The 20,826-nt window shown below is 51.5% G+C and overlaps 4 protein-coding genes across 6 annotated transcripts; 1 reads left to right on the forward strand and 3 right to left on the reverse strand.

Annotated features, from left to right (window-relative positions):
- Window positions 1-228: 228 nt before the first annotated feature.
- LOC117186353 lies at window positions 229-3,850 on the forward strand. 2 transcript variants are annotated; one of them, XM_033387068.1, is made up of 5 exons: window positions 229-299; window positions 364-666; window positions 756-1,107; window positions 1,189-1,510; window positions 1,589-3,850. In XM_033387068.1, exons 2-5 carry the CDS (start codon window positions 621-623, stop codon window positions 3,707-3,709), a joined length of 2,841 nt encoding a protein of 946 aa, XP_033242959.1. In that variant the 5' UTR covers window positions 229-299; window positions 364-620; the 3' UTR covers window positions 3,710-3,850. The 2 variants fall into 2 exon arrangements, with proteins under 2 accessions (XP_033242959.1, XP_033242962.1); XM_033387071.1 differs by having other exon boundaries at window positions 252-399; window positions 915-1,107.
- Window positions 3,792-6,049, reverse strand: LOC108153892 (la-related protein 7). The gene is made up of 2 exons (XM_017283993.2): window positions 5,546-6,049; window positions 3,792-5,481 (listed from the first exon to the last, which is right to left on the reverse strand). The coding sequence occupies exons 1-2, from the start codon at window positions 5,814-5,816 to the stop codon at window positions 3,872-3,874; spliced, it is 1,881 nt and encodes a 626-aa protein (XP_017139482.2). The 5' UTR covers window positions 5,817-6,049; the 3' UTR covers window positions 3,792-3,871.
- Window positions 6,050-9,905: 3,856 nt separating this feature from the next.
- Window positions 9,906-11,915, reverse strand: LOC117186928 (la-related protein 7-like; the record flags this gene model as incomplete). The annotated part of the gene is made up of 2 exons (XM_033388288.1): window positions 9,906-11,592; window positions 11,657-11,915. Coding segments are annotated over 2 exons (1,866 nt in total), but the record flags the coding sequence as incomplete, so codon positions are not given.
- A 234-nt stretch (window positions 11,916-12,149) lies between these two features.
- On the reverse strand, window positions 12,150-17,848 carry LOC117186350. Of its 2 annotated transcripts, none has more exons than XM_033387058.1 (2): window positions 12,917-17,848; window positions 12,150-12,797 (listed from the first exon to the last, which is right to left on the reverse strand). In XM_033387058.1, the coding sequence occupies exons 1-2, from the start codon at window positions 17,192-17,194 to the stop codon at window positions 12,624-12,626; spliced, it is 4,452 nt and encodes a 1,483-aa protein (XP_033242949.1). In that variant the 5' UTR covers window positions 17,195-17,848; the 3' UTR covers window positions 12,150-12,623. The 2 variants fall into 2 exon arrangements, with proteins under 2 accessions (XP_033242949.1, XP_033242954.1); XM_033387063.1 differs by lacking the exon at window positions 12,150-12,797 and having other exon boundaries at window positions 13,031-15,952; window positions 16,030-17,848.
- Between the last annotated feature and the right edge of the window lie 2,978 nt (window positions 17,849-20,826).

Raw genomic sequence — 20,826 nt, forward strand, 5'->3', positions numbered from 1 at the left:
TATATTCCGTCCAATATTATTAGCTATATAGAACATTTAGCCATGGCCATATAATTTTATACGATTGATGAATCTATTTTCTACTTGATTGATTGGCTTAATTTTAACACTTTCTTTTAGTGGATTTCTATATAAAGTTAATACCGAAAAGTATGAAAAATACCGTAAACGGTCACGCTGTTTATATAGGCCTCAGGGCTACCGGATCAGTGGGACACCCAACCGTCTGGCAGCGCTGCGCAGCTGTCAATTGTTTTGGCGGGCATTAGGTGTGCTGTACAGTGTGGCAACAACAAAACGTAAATAAAGCGATACCAATTAAATAGGAATTTTATTTAATCAATCTAATAACCTGGACCGCAGCTTTTGGTAAAACATCAAGCAATAGTTCACCGCTGGGTATGTGTGTTGTGAATAAAAGTGAATCGTGTGGGAAAACTAGGGTCCACACCTAAGGCCGCGTCCGCGACGCGCTGCCAAGGCGAATGGCAAGCCAAGCAAAAGCAAAAGCAAAGCAGAGAGCCGAAGGAAAAGAGGACGCATCCGAACCAAACAAGCGTTTATTTTACACTTTGGCGAATATATTGTGTGCTGCAAGCATGTGCCGTTGAGCAGCAGACATGGAATCAATTGTTTTGCATTCGGATGTGGCTCGTCTGGTATTGGGTAATTACTGTTTACTGTTTACATCCGTAAACACTTGTAATTCTGTTGTGGCATTTTCTTTTGTGGCTTGGCTCCCCGCTCCCTTGCAGGTTACCTGGTGAATCAGGATCTGAAAAAAGCCGCTCACACACTGTGCCGCACATCGCCGCACTTGCGGCAGGAATGCGTTGCCCTCAAGCGGGGCCTGCAGACGCACAACTCCTGCTCTTGCGGCAGTACAGTTAACATATGTATGCTTCTACTTTTAGTGGCCCGGGCTCTGCAGAAGCTGCCGCTGGAGCTGCGCCATCAGTTGCAACAGCTCAAGCTATCCGAGCGCGTCTTCGAGCTGATGAACATGGATCGCAACTCGAACACCAGCAAGCCAGCAGCAGCAGCGGGGGCGACCACCAGCACACCCAGCCAGGCCACCAGCCACGTGCATCGCAAAAGGAGACGCATGTAACTAGACACGGCTGATTGTGCTGCACAGGCCACAGCTCCACAGACGCGCACATTTCAAACGGAAACGTTTTATTTCAGACGCACCCAATCGCCTGTAGGATTCTCGCCATCGCCCACGTTAAGCAAGCGTCCGCGCCTCCTGCCACCTTACATTTGCTGCAGCCTGAACCGCGATAAGTCGCACATAAGCGGCTTTCTGGCCAGCCATGTGGACGACGATGACGAAGTCGAAGCCGAAGATCAGGATGAGGATGAGGAGGAGTCAGAGGCGGAGAGCACCTTGGCCAGCGAGGATATAGGAGAAGAGGAGATGCCGCTAGAGCCGCGCAACAATTCCACGCCACGTCAAAACAACGACGAGGCCGAGCCGGAGCTAATGCTTACCCCACAAACAATGCCAGTGAGTGAAAACAACTCATATCCAATCGGGATCAAATCGAATTGTAATCCCCCTCTCTCTCTCTCCCTTCCCGCACAGGAGCTAACGACGGCCATTATTAATAATCCCGATTTTCGTGAGACTTTGGTCAAGAACATCAATGTGGCCCTGCAGACGGTGACCATTAACAATCCCACAGTTAGCTGTGATGCTATCCTGGACGGCCTGGTGCGTAACATACTGGAGGCCACCGAGAAGGATCCCTCATTCGATCGTATCATCCAAGAGGTAGTGGGTGCCGACGAACCAGACACAATGGAAGGCCAACCCATAGAAGAAGAAGCAGTAGCAGTAGCAGCAGCAACAAAAACAGCAGCCGCTTCTCCTTCAGTACAATTAGTGGCGCAGGCACAGGCACAGGCAGAGGCAGAGGAAGTGATTGAGCCTGCCAATTACCCGGAACCACCACAAACACCGCTGATCACACGCACTGCGGTGGCGGCTAATTCATGTGATGATCCCAACTTTTCCATCTCCAAGCTGATTGTCTTCAATTCGAATGAGAGTGTCCAGAAGCTGGTCAGAGCAGCAGATCCCACCGGCAGCGCCGCCTCCACCAATGTGAGCTTCACCAGTGAGAACCTTAGCCTGAACTTCGATCCTGGGGCAATGCTGACAGAGGCAGAGGCTGCCGCCGCGGCTGGACAACTGACCTTTCCCATGTTCTACTCGAATGGAGGCATGCTCTCCCATCTGCCGTTTCTGGTGAACAACGAGTGGGTGGCCCAGCAGCTGGGCCCGGATGCCTTCGCCAATGCAGAGGACTCTCACATAGAGATCTCGCTGCCAGAGCCCATTACCTTTACAGCCGACCAGCTGCCGCCCAATTCGATAATCATCAACAGTGCCCAGAAGCAGCCACCGTTGATGCCACCCTCCCAGCTCATCGATGAAACGGCGGCGGCAGATGCGGCCGGTGTCGTGCTGCAGGCTGCTGCAGTGGAGGAAGAGAAGCAGGCAACAACAGCAGTAGCAGAAGAAAAGCCCAAGCAGCAGGAGGAGCAGCAGCATCAGCAGCAGGAGCCTCTGGCAGGGCAAGCTGCAATTCCACCCGCTTCGATGGACTCCTCGCGGATGGTCATCGAACGGGCGACACCCTCCACATCGGGCATCATCAATGTGAAGGCCTATCGCAGTCTCTCAACGCCCCGCAAGCGCACCTCCCACGTACGTACACTGACATTCTCGCCGAAAGTGCCGTCCGGAATGCTACCGAATCCCAACACCACACCGCTGTCCACACGCAGGCTTGGAGTAGCCGCAGCCGCAGCCGCAGCCACTGCCGCTGGCAGCGCCAACGAGAAGCCCGTCATCAATAATGTGGAGATCATACCAGCAGGATCCGCGCTGGCGCCCGTTTCCGTTTCGGATTTGAGTGCCAATGACACCGGACACGGTGTCCCGCCGCTGTTTGCGATGGAAGAGTGCAGCAATCAGACGGTGATTAAGGCCTCATCGGCCAAGAAATCAAAGAAAAAAGCAGCGGAAGCAGCAGCAGCCGCGGCAGCTCCTGCCATGGCCACTGTGACGCCCAAGCGCAAGCAGAAGCGTCAGGCGGCGGTGAATGCCTGCAAGAGGATCATTTCTCAGGCACCCGCACTGGAGGCGGAACCAACGGCAGTGGCCCCAAACGAAATCGAGGCGGAGGCGTCGGCCAGCTCCTTGGATCCCAATGATAGTGCCGAGGCCAGCAAAGAGAACCAACAGAATCAGCCTCCAGATATGACCTCCTCATCCACCAGCCAAAGGGATCCCGATGCGGGGCAGGACATGCTGGCTGCCTGGAATCGCCATTTGATTGGGTCCAGCAGCGATCTGGAGAATCGTCTGCGCGAGATCAATGCCAGGCAACAGGATGAAGCACCAACCCCCACTGTAAAGCAAACACGCCACCGTCGAAAGGTGACGTCTACCGCCAAGAAGAAAAAGGAGCCCAAGCCCGAGGCCAAGCCAGAACCCAAGGCCAATCCCAAGCCAGAGGTCAAGGCCAAGCCGGAGCCCAAGGGCGGCTTTGGGGCCGATCGCTTCTATTTGGGCCACTGGCAGGAGGGAATTGGCAAGCTGTTCAGCTTCGGTGGTCTCGGCGTTTGGACCATCATCGATGTCCTGCTCATTTCGATGCACTATTTGGGACCGGCCGATGGTTCGCTCTACATTTAGGGTGGGGTGTGCTTGGGGATCTGATCTATAGGTTTAAGAAGGACTGTTTGTTAGCCAAAAGCCTAGAACATAAGCAAAAATCTAACCATTACCATGTACATATGTATTTGTTTTGTTCAAGAACACATTATTACATAACGATAATCGAGTTTTATGCCAGGACTATGCCTCTGTTGGGGGGCCAGAGGATGGCTCGCAAACGGCACCCACATCGTCATCGCCATCGTCGAATTTTGTGTGCTTGGCCAACACTTTGGAGACCTTCTCGCGTCCCCGCTTCTGCTGTACGCGCACCTTCTTGGTGAGCTTCGCTTCGCGATCCTGTTCGATCTTGCGCCAGTACTGGGTCTCGGCTTGGCCATCTAGCACCTTCAGTTGCCTCTCGGCACAGCTCAGCTGGCGCACCAACTCCTCGGCGGCGGTAGGTGTAGCCATGCGCAAGGTGGCCGCTTGATCACCCTCTTTAATGTCCACATACTTGATATCCGGATATTGGCGCATGTCGGTCTTGAACTCTTTGATATTGGTGCACGGCTCATGCAGCGTGCACTCGACAATGAGCCCCGGCTCGTACTTGAAGAGCGGTGTGCGCTCCTGGGAGGGATCCTCGGTGCGAACGGCGCTGCGACTGTCATCCGTCTCTCCGCCACCGGCTCCATAGAAATTCATGTTCATTTTGTGGACAGCCTTGCGACGCTTTGGCGGCACGGGCACGCTGGCCTCCGTCGCCCCACCGCCATCATCGGCATCGCTGAGCGGCTCGCCCTCCTCACCACCACCGCCAACGCTCGCGTTCGTGTTGTTAGTCTTCGTCTCCGATAACTGCTGGCCGCCAGTCGCCTGCATGGGTGTGCGCTTGCGTGGATGATTGGGATCCAACTGTTGCTGCTGCGACTCGCGCCACAACTTGGCCTTCGCCACGCTGACTAGGCGACGCTGCAGATTGAGGTATTTGTTGCGCAGACTGCACCAGCTAGTCTTTGGCAAGACCTTCAGCTCTACGGCGGTGGGATCAATGTTGGGTTTGTCTATGATGGCCTTCTTCTTGCGCTTGCGGCGACGCTTCTTTGCTTCGTCAGCCTCTCCACCTCCAGCTCCCTCGCCCTCGCCAGCTGTTTGATCATCTTTCGCGCCGTTCTCCTCCTCCTCCGCCGTTGAGGCCTCCTGGTCCGATTCACTTGCGGTCTCTTCGGCAGTGGATGCCTCGCTAGGCTGGTGTTCCAGCTTTAGACGCTTAATGTCATGCTGATCCTCCTCCTTGGCCCTGCACGAGGCAAGGTCTCTCTTGCGACCCCGCTTGTTGGCATCTTCCTGCGATGCATCAACATTTTTGGACTGCTGTTGTTGCTGCTGAAATGAGCGAACGCTAGCCAAAACGGCTGGGTCTGTGTCAAGGGATAGGACACCCTGGACCTGGGCAAAGGCTTTTACCGCCTTCTCCAGGGCCGTGCTGCGTTCGAACTCGATGAAGGCAAACTCCTTGATCTTCTTGTTGTCTGGGTAGTGGGGCAGCGATACATAGGCCACAGGGCCATAGCGACTGAAGACTTCCTTCAGCCAATCGTGGCTGGCATTTGCCGGCAGGGCCTCCACATACAGCGTCTTGTCATTGACGTCGCGCTGGTCGGGCAGCTTGGTCTTGCGGCGTACCTTCAGGGCGCTCTCATCCAACTCCAGCAGCTGGGAGTTGTTTAATGCCTTGGCTATCTCCTTTACATCCTGGGCGAGGGGCTTCATTTTATTGAACGTGAGAAAGATCTCCAGGGGCACATCTAGTTAGAAGTTTTCAGAATTTAATGGCTGCTATAAAAGCGTTTATTGGGCTGTGCCACTTACAAGGATCCTGGTTCACATAGCGTCGCAGGAAGCGATCTTTAGTCAGATTCGCATCGCCAAAATAAAACTCCATTTGGCTGCGAATGGAATTGTACAAATGACGTTTGCGTTTGCGACCACCGGCGGCGGCATCTCTTTTTGCCGGCTCACTCGACTCTGCATCAGTTTCCTTGGCATCCTGTTCGATTTGGTCGTGGGGGGTTGCTTTCTCTGCCTTGGAGGCAGGCTCCTGACCCTCGACTTTATCACTGGCTGTGACTTTGGCTGCCATTAAATAAAATACAAAATATTTTTGTATGCGAGGCGATTCGGACTTTATTTAGCAGCCGAGCCGGCCTCAGTGTTACACTGAACCGTCTGGTCGGGCAACGCAGATGTCAGTAGTTTTTGCGAGCGGTAAACAGATGAGAATGTAAAGTACACTGTACGGCAGCAACAACAATATAATCGTGTGTTTATTTAAAATTGAATTAAGCTAAAGACCTTAATAAACATTTATGGGCTGTGTGACCGCGGACTTATCGATAAAATATACCGTCCGACCCTCAGAAATATACCGAAACATTCCGTCTCATTACCGTAAATATACTGATGAATTCAAGTTTTATATTCCTCGATTTTTATATTCCGTCCAATATTATTAGCTATATAGAACATTTAGCCATGGCCATATAATTTTATACGATTGATGAATCTATTTTCTACTTGATTGATTGGCTTAATTTTAACACTTGCTTTTAGTGGATTTCTATATGAAGTTAATACCGAAAAGTATGAAAAATACCGTAAACGGTCACGCTGTTTATATAGGCCTCAGGGCTACCGGATCAGTGGGACACCCAACCGTCTGGCAGCGCTGCGCAGCTGTCAATTGTTTTGGCGGGCATTAGGTGTGTTGTACAGTGTGGAAACAACAAAACGTAAATAAAGCGATACCAATTAAATAGGAATTTTATTTAATCAATCTAATAACCTGGACCGCAGCTTTTGGTAAAACATCACCGCTGGGTATGTGTGTTGTGAATAAAAGTGAATCGTGTGGGAAAACTAGGGTCCACACCTAAGGCCGCGTCCGCGACGCGCTGCCAAGGCGAATGGCAAGCCAAGCAAAAGCAAAAGCAAAGCAGAGAGCCGAAGGAAAAGAGGACGCATCCGAACCAAACAAGCGTTTATTTTACACTTTGGCGAATATATTGAGTGCTGCAAGCATGTGCCGTTGAGCAGCAGACATGGAATCAATTGTTTTGCATTCGGATGTGGCTCGTCTGGTATTGGGTAATTACTGTTTACTGTTTACATCCGTAAACACTTGTAATTCTGTTGTGGCATTTTCTTTTGTGGCTTGGCTCCCCGCTCCCTTGCAGGTTACCTGGTGAATCAGGATCTGAAAAAGCCGCTCACACACTGTGCCGCACATCGCCGCACTTGCGGCAGGAATGCGTTGCCCTCAAGCGGGGCCTGCAGACGCACAACTCCTGCTCTTGCGGCAGTACAGTTAACATATGTATGCTTCTACTTTTAGTGGCCCCGGCTCTGCAGAAGCTGCCGCTGGAGCTGCGCCATCAGTTGCAACAGCTCAAGCTATCCGAGCGCGTCTTCGAGCTGATGAACATGGATCGCAACTCGAACACCAGCAAGCCAGCAGCAGCAGCGGGGGCGACCACCAGCACACCCAGCCAGGCCACCAGCCACGTGCATCGCAAAAGGAGACGCATGTAACTAGACACGGCTGATTGTGCTGCACAGGCCACAGCTCCACAGACGCGCACATTTCAAACGGAAACGTTTTATTTCAGACGCACCCAATCGCCTGTAGGATTCTCGCCATCGCCCACGTTAAGCAAGCGTCCGCGCCTCCTGCCACCTTACATTTGCTGCAGCCTGAACCGCGATAAGTCGCACATAAGCGGCTTTCTGGCCAGCCATGTGGACGACGATGACGAAGTCGAAGCCGAAGATCAGGATGAGGATGAGGAGGAGTCAGAGGCGGAGAGCACCTTGGCCAGCGAGGATATAGGAGAAGAGGAGATGCCGCTAGAGCCGCGCAACAATTCCACGCCACGTCAAAACAACGACGAGGCCGAGCCGGAGCTAATGCTTACCCCACAAACAATGCCAGTGAGTGAAAACAACTCATATCCAATCGGGATCAAATCGAATTGTAATCCCCCTCTCTCTCTCTCCCTTCCCGCACAGGAGCTAACGACGGCCATTATTAATAATCCCGATTTTCGTGAGACTTTGGTCAAGAACATCAATGTGGCCCTGCAGACGGTGACCATTAACAATCCCACAGTTAGCTGTGATGCTATCCTGGACGGCCTGTTGCGTAACCAGACGAACCAGACACAATGGAAGGCCAACCCATAGAAGAAGAAGCAGTAGCAGTAGCAGCAGCAACAAAAACAGCAGCCGCTTCTCCTTCAGTACAATTAGTGGCGCAGGCACAGGCACAGGCAGAGGCAGAGGAAGTGATTGAGCCTGCCAATGACCCGGAACCACCACAAACACCGCTGATCATACGCACTGCGGTGGCGGCTAATTCATGTGATGATCCCAACTTTTCCATCTCCAAGCTGATTGTCTTCAATTCGAATGAGAGTGTCCAGAAGCTGGTCAGAGCAGCAGATCCCACCGGCAGCGCCGCCTCCACCAATGTGAGCTTCACCAGTGAGAACCTTAGCCTGAACTTCGATCCTGGGGCAATGCTGACAGAGGCAGAGGCTGCCGCCGCGGGTCAGGTGTGCGTGGATGCCACCACTGGACAACTGACCTTTCCCATGTTCTACTCGAATGGAGGCATGCTCTCCCATCTGCCGTTTCTGGTGAACAACGAGTGGGTGGCCCAGCAGCTGGGCCCGGATGCCTTCGCCAATGCAGAGGACTCTCACATAGAGATCTCGCTGCCAGAGCCCATTACCTTTACAGCCGACCAGCTGCCGCCCAATTCGATAATCATCAACAGTGCCCAGAAGCAGCCACCGTTGATGCCACCCTCCCAGCTCATCGATGAAACGGCGGCGGCAGATGCGGCCGGTGTCGTGCTGCAGGCTGCTGCAGTGGAGGAAGAGAAGCAGGCAACAACAGCAGTAGCAGAAGAAAAGCCCAAGCAGCAGGAGGAGCAGGAGCATCAGCAGCAGGAGCCTCTGGCAGGGCAAGCTGCAATTCCACCCGCTTCGCTGGACTCCTCGCGGATGGTCATCGAACGGGCGACACCCTCCACATCGGGCATCATCAATGTGAAGGCCTATCGCAGTCTCTCAACGCCCCGCAAGCGCACCTCCCACGTACGTACACTGACATTCTCGCCGAAAGTGCCGTCCGGAATGCTACCGAATCCCAACACCACACCGCTGTCCACACGCAGGCTTGGAGTAGCCGCAGCCGCAGCCGCAGCCACTGCCGCTGGCAGCGCCAACGAGAAGCCCGTCATCAATAATGTGGAGATCATACCAGCAGGATCCGCGCTGGCGCCCGTTTCCGTTTCGGATTTGAGTGCCAATGACACCGGACACGGTGTCCCGCCGCTGTTTGCGATGGAAGAGTGCAGCAATCAGACGGTGATCAAGGCCTCATCGGCCAAGAAATCAAAGAAAAAAGCAGCGGAAGCAGCAGCAGCCGCGGCAGCTCCTGCCATGGCCGGCTGTGACGCCCAAGCGCAAGCAGAAGCGTCAGGCGGCGGTGAATGCCTGCAAGAGGATCATTGCTCAGGCACCCGCACTGGAGGCGGAACCAACGGCAGTGGCCCCAAACGAAATCGAGGCGGAGGCGTCGGCCAGCTCCTTGGATCCCAATGATAGTGCCGAGGCCAGCAAAGAGAACCAACAGAATCAGCCTCCAGATATGACCTCATCCACCAGCCAAAGGGATCCCGATGCGGGGCAGGACATGCTGGCTGCCTGGAATCGCCATTTGATTGGGTCCAGCAGCGATCTGGAGAATCGTCTGCGCGAGATCAATGCCAGGCAACAGGATGAAGCACCAACCCCCACTGTAAAGCAAACACGCCACCGTCGAAAGGTGACGTCTACCGCCAAGAAGAAAAAGGAGCCCAAGCCCGAGGCCAAGCCAGAACCCAAGGCCAATCCCAAGCCAGAGGTCAACGCCAAGCCGGAGCCCAAGGGCGGCTTTGGGGCCGATCGCTTCTATTTGGGCCACTGGCAGGAGGGAATTGGCAAGCTGTTCAGCTTCGGTGGTCTCGGCGTTTGGACCATCATCGATGTCCTGCTCATTTCGATGCACTATTTGGGACCGGCCGATGGTTCGCTCTACATTTAGGGTGGGGTGTGCTTGGGGATCTGATCTATAGGTTTAAGAAGGACTGTTTGTTAGCCAAAAGCCTAGAACATAAGCAAAAATCTAACCATTACCATGTACATATGTATTTGTTTTGTTCAAGAACACATTATTACATAACGATAATCGAGTTTTATGCCAGGACTATGCCTCTGTTGGGGGGCCAGAGGATGGCTCGCAAACGGCACCCACATCGTCATCGCCATCGTCGAATTTTGTGTGCTTGGCCAACACTTTGGAGACCTTCTCGCGTCCCCGCTTCTGCTGTACGCGCACCTTCTTGGTGAGCTTCGCTTCGCGATCCTGTTCGATCTTGCGCCAGTACGTGGTCTCGGCTTGGCCATCTAGCACCTTCAGTTGCCTCTCGGCACAGCTCAGCTGGCTCACCAACTCCTCGGCGGCGGTAGGTGTAGCCATGCGCAAGGTGGCCGCTTGATCACCCTCTTTAATGTCCACATACTTGATATCCGGATATTGGCGCATGTCGGTCTTGAACTCTTTGATATTGGTGCACGGCTCATGCAGCGTGCACTCGACAATGAGCCCCGGCTCGTACTTGAAGAGCGGTGTGCGCTCCTGGGAGGGATCCTCGGTGCGAACGGCGCTGCGACTGTCATCCGTCTCTCCGCCACCGGCTCCATAGAAATTCATGTTCATTTTGTGGACAGCCTTGCGACGCTTTGGCGGCACGGGCACGCTGGCCTCCGTCGCCCCACCGCCATCATCGGCATCGCTGAGCGGCTCGCCCTCCTCACCACCACCGCCAACGCTCGCGTTCGTGTTGTTAGTCTTCGTCTCCGATAACTGCTGGCCGCCAGTCGCCTGCATGGGTGTGCGCTTGCGTGGATGATTGGGATCCAACTGTTGCTGCTGCGACTCGCGCCACAACTTGGCCTTCGCCACGCTGACTAGGCGACGCTGCAGATTGAGGTATTTGTTGCGCAGACTGCACCAGCTAGTCTTTGGCAAGACCTTCAGCTCTACGGCGGTGGGATCAATGTTGGGTTTGTCTATGATGGCCTTCTTCTTGCGCTTGCGGCGACGCTTCTTTGCTTCGTCAGCCTCTCCACCTCCAGCTCCCTCGCCCTCGCCAGCTGTTTGATCATCTTTCGCGCCGTTCTCCTCCTCCTCCGCCGTTGAGGCCTCCTGGTCCGATTCACTTGCGGTTTCTTCGGCAGTGGATGCCTCGCTAGGCTGGTGTTCCAGCTTTAGACGCTTAATGTCATGCTGATCCTCCTCCTTGGCCCTGCACGAGGCAAGGTCTCTCTTGCGACCCCGCTTGTTGGCATCTTCCTGCGATGCATCAACATTTTTGGACTGCTGTTGTTGCTGCTGAAATGAGCGAACGCTAGCCAAAACGGCTGGGTCTGTGTCAAGGGATAGGACACCCTGGACCTGGGCAAAGGCTTTTACCGCCTTCTCCAGGGCCGTGCTGCGTTCGAACTCGCTGAAGGCAAACTCCTTGATCTTCTTGTTGTCTGGGTAGTGGGGCAGCGATACATAGGCCACAGGGCCATAGCGACTGAAGACTTCCTTCAGCCAATCGTGGCTGGCATTTGCCGGCAGGGCCTCCACATACAGCGTCTTGTCATTGACGTCGCGCTGGTCGGGCTTGGTCTTGCGGCGTACCTTCAGGGCGCTCTCATCCAACTCCAGCAGCTGAGAGTTGTTTAATGCCTTGGCTATCTCCTTTACATCCTGGGCGAGGGGCTTCATTTTATTGAACGTGAGAAAGATCTCCAGGGGCACATCTAGTTAGAAGTTTTCAGAATTTAATGGCTGCTATAAAAGCGTTTATTGGGCTGTGCCACTTACAAGGATCCTGGTCCACATAGCGTCGCAGGAAGCGATCTTTAGTCAGATTCGCATCGCCAAAATAAAACTCCATTTGTCTGCGAATGGAATTGTACAAATGACGTTTGCGTTTGCGACCACCGGCGGCGGCATCTCTTTTTGCCGGCTCACTCGACTCTGCATCAGTTTCCTTGGCATCCTGTTCGATTTGGTCGTGGGGGGTTGCTTTCTCTGCCTTGGAGGCAACTCCTGCTCTTGCGGCAGTACAGTTAACATATGTGTTTGTACACGGAGCGTTTTCCGCATTAATGTTAATTCACGGATGGGGGTTTGTTAGTTTTTTCTGCAAACGAATCAAAGTCTATACAAGAAAGAGAAAAGTCGATCGATCCAGTTGAGTATTAGGGAACAACTATTTATTACAAATCTTAGTGCTTGAGTACTGGGCATAAGAGAGAGAATACAGTGGTGAATTTAGTACAATTATGGTGAGTAAATACAAAAAGTGAGCGTAGGCTCTCTATTTTACGAGGGTCATTTGAATACTTGTTCCTTAAAGGAGTTTGACCGAACATCCCGGCCCCGTTGAAAGGACTGCTTTCAAACCACCGGAAGAATTGCCAACTTGTGTATTGGCCTGCAACATGTTCCATTTGCAGTGCGGAGGTGCACCACCCGTACAAGTCCATCCTTCCCAAGCACAGTAGACTGCACTCGGCCTAGTTTCCAGCGTAGCGGTGGCAGGTTGTCCTCATGGATGATGACCAACGTGCCCTCGGTGAGGTTCGTTGAGGGTGCTGTCCACTTCGTGCGCGATCGCAATTCGTTGACATAGTCAGCAGACCATTGCTTCCAAAACCGTTGCTTGACGGCCGTAATCGCATCGTAGCGGTCCATACTTGACAGCTTGATATTCTCGAGGGACCTTTCAGGTAGTGATCGCAATGATTCGCCAACCAAGAGATGACCAGCCGTGAGAGTGCTATAGTCATTTGGGTCTGACGAAAGCGGCGATAGCGGGCGCGAGTTGAGGATCGATTCTATCTCGACGACGACAGTGCTCAACTCTTCGAAGGTGAACCTGGTGTTGGCCAGCGTACGATTTAACAGCCCCTTTGCACTCTTGACTGCCGCTTCCCAAAGGCCTCCGAAATGAGGTGCCCTGGGGGGAATAAAATGGAAATTAATAAAGTCAGATGCGCAAAATTTATAGATTTCATCTTGGGTCTGCTTTAAAAACATAAACTTTTTTAGTTCCTGCAGTTGATTCGATACCCCTACAAAGTTAGTGGCATTATCGCAGAAGATGTCTGTCGGCAGCTTGCGACGACCTCCCATCCGTTTCAATGCGTTTAAGAACGCCTTTGTTGACAAATCAGAGACTACTTCGATGTGAACGGCCTTGGTGAGAAGGCAAACGAACACGGCTATGTATGCTTTTGTAGGTCCCTTTCCTCGAATGCGTAGATATGTGTTGATGGGTCCACAAAAGTCAACTCCACAGCGTTCAAAGGGTCGAGCCGGAGCGAGTCGCGTAGGCGGTAATGAGCCCATGAGTTGTTGTAGCAGCTTCGGTCTGTAGCGAACGCAGTGTACACAGGAGCGAACAATTCTACGTGCCAAGTCTCTGGCGTTAACGATCCAATACTCCAAACGAATGAGAGCGACTAGGGCTTTAGGTCCAGCGTGATAGTTCCGAAGATGCAAATGGCGAATATAGTTCCATACAAATTTGGACTGACTAGGCAGCAGCAACGGATGTTTTTGACCGTCTTGTAGGTCTGAGTATTCCAAACGTCCACCAACCTTGATAAGTTCGAATCCGTTCACGACTTCTAAAAAGGGAGTAAGAAACTTTAAGCTGCTTTTTAATGGTTTTTGCTTCTGAAGTAAACGGATGTCCTCTACAAAATGAGTTTGTTGAATGTTCCAAATAAGGCAATGTGAAGCAAAACGAAGTTCATCTGGCGTCGGTGAGGTTGTGGTAAACGTCGATTGCTTCCGACATCTCCTTATGAGCCTAATCATCCAAGCAATGAGACGCAGACTGTGAGTGTACGAGCTGATATTATCGACGATGTTGAGGATATTATTTGTCTCGTGTACGGCAGCAAACAAACTTTTCCGATTCTCCGAGTTAACCACGTCCATGTCAATATCAAGTTTTCCACCAGTGGCGGGCCAGCTTAGTGAATCTTCGACTAGAAACGTAGGACCCGAAAACCATGGAGACTTAATCAACTCGCTCACGTTACAGCCTCGCAACAGAATATCAGCAGGGTTTTGATGTGTTGGCACATAGCGCCATTTTCCATCAGACGTTAAATCCTGAATATCGGACACTCGATTTCCAACAAAGGTCGATAAGGTGACTGACTGTTGTTGCAACCAATGCAATACGAGCTGTGAGTCGCTCCAAAAATAAGATGTGATAGTGTGTTTACTGAATATGGCCTTGACTTTGTTATACAACTGAGAAAGTAGATGTGCGCCGCATAGTTCAAGCTTCGGAAGAGACTGTTTCTTCACTGGTGCTACTCTAGACTTAGAAGTGAACAATTTCACTGTGACCTGTCCAAGCGAATTCTCCGTGCGCACATAAACACAGCAGCCGTATGCCCGAATCGATGCGTCGCAAAATCCATGTATTTGAATGCTCCTAGTATCAGGCTGCAAACAAAAACGAGGTACCGCTAGTGACGACAGTGAATTCAGCGATTCCAAACACTTGCTCCATGCGTGGCTTAAATTCTGGGGGACAGACTCGTCCCAGTCGAGTTTCAAAAGCCACAACTCCTGAAGAATGATCTTAGAGACAATGACTAACGGTGATAGCAGACCGATTGGATCGAATAGCGACGACGCAGTAGACAAAATTGTTCGTTTTGTGGTAGTGGGATAGACTTCCTTTGGATTAAATGTGAAACTAAATGCATCTCTTCGTTGATGCCAAGTTAAGCCGAGTGTGCTGCTGACTGAGTTTTCTGAAATGTTTAATTCCTTGGTAGATTCGTCTTCCATCACGCCTGGATGATTTGAATGCCACTTGCATAATGGAAACTGACCACGAGCGAGAGTTGATGTGATTTCAGTTTTTAGTTTGAAGAGTGTATCTATATCACCAGCCCCACACAAAAGGTCATCAACATAAAATGCAGTTTTAACAGCAGCAGCCCCTAATGGCCATGCATCCTTACAATCCTCAGCCAAGTAATGCAAACTACGAGTTGCGAGAAATGGGGCAGACGCAGTCCCATATGTCACTGTATTGAGTTGGTAGGTTTGAAGATCCGTATTTGGAGATGCTCGCCACAAAATGTACTGGAATTTTCTATCCTTCTCACTCACAAGTACCTGCCTGTACATTTTTGTGACGTCGGCTGTGATGCCGAACCTATGCATGCGGAACCACAGCAATTGCAAGTACAACTCATCCTGAATGGTAGGGCCGACTAAAAGTAGATCGTTAAGTGACCTTTGAGATGTTGTACGGCAAGAGGCGTCAAAGACAACTCTGAGCTTCGTCGATGTACTGCTTGGTTTCAGAACGAAATGGTGGGGTATATAATAATGCGGTTCTTCCAAGTTAGGATTCAGTACGAGGGACATATGGCCGAGACTTTCATATTCCTGCATGAACGAGATATACTGCAAGCGAATTTCCGGTAGACGAGCGAGACGTCTCTCAATGGCAAAAAATCGAGTTCGAGCTGTATCGAAGGAACTTCCAAGACAACTTGGATCTTCTTGAAATGGCAAGCGAACGACAATCCGCCCACTGGCATCCTGATGTGTTGTGTCCCTGAAATGGTCCTCACAGCGACGATGATTTGGGAGCATTCTAGCGCTTGGATCGACAAATGAGTCCACTTTCCATAATTGCTGCAAATTCTTGTCGATCGACTCTTCTACAGTCGCCAAGCACAATGGTGGCTGTCTGTTATATTGCCGCTGGTACCTCCCAGCAACAACCCAACCAAAAAGAGTCTTCTGCAAAGTGGGAAGATTTGGACCAATGCGAATCTGGCCAACAGCTAAAGCTCCATAGAAGGCTTCGGTCCCCAGTAACAAATCAATACGTTTAGTCCTATAGAACGATTCGTCAGCCAATGGAGTGTTAGCTGGTAGGTTCCAATTCGATATGTCGATCTCACTATCTGGCTGGTAGGCAATATGGGATGTGATTCCAAGCTGGAGAGTGAGCTGATAGCCGGAAGTACGTGACTTAATAGAGGTAGTCGTACGAGCCTTCAAACTAGTAAGGGAGTCTCCTATACTGCGAATTCCAATGTGGTGTTTTTCACGACGAAGGCGAAGCTTTTGTGCAAAGGTTTTGGTTACAAAATTAACCTGAGAGCATGAATCAAGCAACGCTCTACCGAGTTTGTATTCACCTGTGGCATCCTCTACCAAAACCATAGCTGTTGCCAACAAAATTTGATCATCTGCTGCGATCTCCATATGAGAATGTGAAGCAGCTTGATGAGCTGTTTGCCAGGAGGGTTGCGCTGGTTGGAGTACCGGTTCAGTAGTTGAAGATTGTCCTGCTGATGATTGGGGTGGCTGTTGCGGCTGAGAGTGATGCAAAGATGAATGATGATTCCGATTACAGGATCGGCAACGATGAGTCGATGAACATTGCGCCACTCTATGACCATTTCCAAGACAATTGATGCAGAGACCGAGGCGTTTTGCATTGTCGTACCGTTGGTTGCTGTTCATAGCCTTGAACTGAGCGCAATTAGAGATCTTATGGCCAGAACTAGAACAAAGTGTACAAGACGGATTAGTGATAGCAAACGACGAGTTTATTTGGTGATTAGAATGACGATTTGACTTATTGGATTCAGCCTTTCGTTGTGACGAAGTAGCAGCCGAGTTTCCAGACGAATGGAGAAACTGACAGTGGCGTTCCAAAAGCTGTGTGCATGCTAGCCAGGTTGGCAGAGTTTTGTAGTCCTGCGATTCCTTCCACTTGTTCCGAGTTTGCTGATCACACTTTTCCATTATAATATATATAACCATAGCGTGAACAATATTCTCAGGTTTGCCGATGGACTCCAGCGAGCTTAATATAGCGGATGCCTTATCCACTAGGCTGTGAAGCTGCTGACTGTTTGACCTTTCCACAGGTTGTAGTGCAAACAATGCCTCAATACCTTCTAAAAATATAAGAGTAGGATTATCAAAACGGCCTTTGAGTTTTGCTAGGGCCTTCGGATAGTTTTCGCTTGTAACCTGGAATGCCTGAATTGTATCTAATGCCGGCCCCGTGAGGCAGGTCAGCAAATAATTAAACTTTTCTATATTAGACAATCCAGACTCACGAACAACAATTTGCTCGAACGAGTGAATAAAATTCTTATAGTTTGCATATGTTCCGTCGAAAGTGGGTAGCGACAACCTTGGTAACGATGACTTCACTGGCGGTGGGTGGTAGTCCGGCGCAACAATGCTGGCGTTCAGATCTCCTCCCATTTTTTCCCTTATGGCTAGCTTGATTGCTATGTATGTATCCTTCATCATTCGGACTAAGGTCTTCAATATTAGCTTGGACATTTAAAACATTCTTGAAATACGTTTCTAAGATGTTCAACCGATAGCGAAGCTCATCATTGCATATCGGGGTTTCCGATTTAGCATCTACCACAGATTTGATCCGAGTTATATTTCGTTTTATATTGCTCCGTTGGCGTTTTAAGTCTTCGAGCGTCATCATTTTGTTGTGTAGTGTAATTACGCTGACACAGAACTAGAGCTTCCAAAAATAACAACAACAAAAAAACGCAGCAAGCAGCAGCAGCTAGAGCACAAAACCAACGGTGAAAGCAAAAGCAAAAGTTCCAGCAGCGGCAACGAAAGCAAAACGAAAGTGAAGCGGTGGAATTCCAATAGAAAGAATGCGTTGATCGATGGACCAAAGCAGGTAGCTGCAAAGCGAACGAACCGAGAATGCAAGCGCCGTTGAATGCGTTGTGGGTGACAAGCGAATGATAAAATTAAGCGAGAACGGCGAGAGCAAGGCGAGGACAACGATCCCGCGATCTAGACGAACAATTCTGATACGGTTTTCGGAACTTTCGATTGCAGCTGCGAGACGAGCGATTGTTGTAATTGTTGCCTTTGTAGATTGCGATTAGTTTAATTGTTCACAGAAGAATTAACATAACACACATGCCCCACGTTGGGCGCCAAAATGTTTGTACACGGAGCGTTTTCCGCATTAATGTTAATTCACGGATGGGGGTGTGTTAGTTTTTTCTGCAAACGAATCAAAGTCTATACAAGAAAGAGAAAAGTCGATCGATCCAGTTGAGTATTAGGGAATAACTATTTATTACAAATCTTAGTGCTTGAGTACTGGGCATAAGAGAGAGAATACAGTGGTGAATTTAGTACAATTATGGTGAGTAAATACAAAAAGTGAGCGTAGGCTCTCTATTTTACGAGGGTCATTTGAATACTTGTTCCTTAAAGGAGTTTGACCGAACAATATGTATGCTTCTACTTTTAGTGGCCCGGGCTCTGCAGAAGCTGCCGCTGGAGCTGCGCCATCAGTTGCAACAGCTCAAGCTATCCGAGCGCGTCTTCGAGCTGATGAACATGGATCGCAACTCGAACACCAGCAAGCCAGCAGCAGCAGCGGGGGCGACCACCAGCACACCCAGCCAGGCCACCAGCCACGTGCATCGCAAAAGGAGACGCATGTAACTAGACATGGCTGATTGTGCTGCACAGGCCACAGCTCCACAGACGCGCACATTTCAAACGGAAACGTTTTATTTCAGACGCACCCAATCGCCTGTAGGATTCTCGCCATCGCCCACGTTAAGCAAGCGTCCGCGCCTCCTGCCACCTTACATTTGCTGCAGCCTGAACCGCGATAAGTCGCACATAAGCGGCTTTCTGGCCAGCCATGTGGACGACGATGACGAAGTCGAAGCCGAAGATCAGGATGAGGATGAGGAGGAGTCAGAGGCGGAGAGCACCTTGGCCAGCGAGGATATAGGAGAAGAGGAGATGCCGCTAGAGCCGCGCAACAATTCCACGCCACGTCAAAACAACGACGAGGCCGAGCCGGAGCTAATGCTTACCCCACAAACAATGCCAGTGAGTGAAAACAACTCATATCCAATCGGGATCAAATCGAATTGTAATCCCCCTCTCTCTCTCTCCCTTCCCGCACAGGAGCTAACGACGGCCATTATTAATAATCCCGATTTTCGTGAGACTTTGGTCAAGAACATCAATGTGGCCCTGCAGACGGTGACCATTAACAATCCCACAGTTAGCTGTGATGCTATCCTGGACGGCCTGTTGCGTAACCAGACGAACCAGACACAATGGAAGGCCAACCCATAGAAGAAGAAGCAGTAGCAGTAGCAGCAGCAACAAAAACAGCAGCCGCTTCTCCTTCAGTACAATTAGTGGCGCAGGCACAGGCACAGGCAGAGGCAGAGGAAGTGATTGAGCCTGCCAATGACCCGGAACCACCACAAACACCGCTGATCATACGCACTGCGGTGGCGGCTAATTCATGTGATGATCCCAACTTTTCCATCTCCAAGCTGATTGTCTTCAATTCGAATGAGAGTGTCCAGAAGCTGGTCAGAGCAGCAGATCCCACCGGCAGCGCCGCCTCCACCAATGTGAGCTTCACCAGTGAGAACCTTAGCCTGAACTTCGATCCTGGGGCAATGCTGACAGAGGCAGAGGCTGCCGCCGCGGGTCAGGTGTGCGTGGATGCCACCACTGGACAACTGACCTTTCCCATGTTCTACTCGAATGGAGGCATGCTCTCCCATCTGCCGTTTCTGGTGAACAACGAGTGGGTGGCCCAGCAGCTGGGCCCGGATGCCTTCGCCAATGCAGAGGACTCTCACATAGAGATCTCGCTGCCAGAGCCCATTACCTTTACAGCCGACCAGCTGCCGCCCAATTCGATAATCATCAACAGTGCCCAGAAGCAGCCACCGTTGATGCCACCCTCCCAGCTCATCGATGAAACGGCGGCGGCAGATGCGGCCGGTGTCGTGCTGCAGGCTGCTGCAGTGGAGGAAGAGAAGCAGGCAACAACAGCAGTAGCAGAAGAAAAGCCCAAGCAGCAGGAGGAGCAGCAGCATCAGCAGCAGGAGCCTCTGGCAGGGCAAGCTGCAATTCCACCCGCTTCGCTGGACTCCTCGCGGATGGTCATCGAACGGGCGACACCCTCCACATCGGGCATCATCAATGTGAAGGCCTATCGCAGTCTCTCAACGCCCCGCAAGCGCACCTCCCACGTACGTACACTGACATTCTCGCCGAAAGTGCCGTCCGGAATGCTACCGAATCCCAACACCACACCGCTGTCCACACGCAGGCTTGGAGTAGCCGCAGCCGCAGCCGCAGCCACTGCCGCTGGCAGCGCCAACGAGAAGCCCGTCATCAATAATGTGGAGATCATACCAGCAGGATCCGCGCTGGCGCCCGTTTCCGTTTCGGATTTGAGTGCCAATGACACCGGACACGGTGTCCCGCCGCTGTTTGCGATGGAAGAGTGCAGCAATCAGACGGTGATCAAGGCCTCATCGGCCAAGAAATCAAAGAAAAAAGCAGCGGAAGCAGCTGCAGCCGCGGCAGCTCCTGCCATGGCCGCTGTGACGCCCAAGCGCAAGCAGAAACGTCAGGCGGCGTTGAATGCCTGCAAGAGGATCATTGTTCAGGCACCCGCACTGGAGGCGGAACCAACGGCAGTGGCCCCCAACGAAATCGAGGAGGAGGCGTCGGCCAGCTCCTTGGATCCCAATGATAGTGCCGAGGCCAGCAAAGAGAACCAACAGAATCAGCCTCCAGATATGACCTCCTCATCCACCAGCCAAAGGGATCCCGATGCGGGGCAGGACATGCTGGCTGCCTGGAATCGCCATTTGATTGGGTCCAGCAGCGATCTGGAGAATCGTCTGCGCGAGATCAATGCCAGGCAACAGGATGAAGCACCAACCTCCACTGTAAAGCAAACACGCCACCGTCGAAAGGTGACGTCTACCGCCAAGAAGAAAAAGGAGCCCAAGCCCGAGGCCAAGCCAGAACCCAAGGCCAATCCCAAGCCAGAGGTCAAGGCCAAGCCGGAGCCCAAGGGCGGCTTTGGGGCCGATCGCTTCTATTTGGGCCACTAGCAGGAGGGAATTGGCAAGCTGTTCAGCTTCGGTGGT

The sequence above is a fragment of the Drosophila miranda genome, chromosome XL, assembly GCF_003369915.1.
Source record: "Drosophila miranda strain MSH22 chromosome XL, D.miranda_PacBio2.1, whole genome shotgun sequence".
Lineage (NCBI taxonomy): Eukaryota > Metazoa > Arthropoda > Insecta > Diptera > Drosophilidae > Drosophila > Drosophila miranda.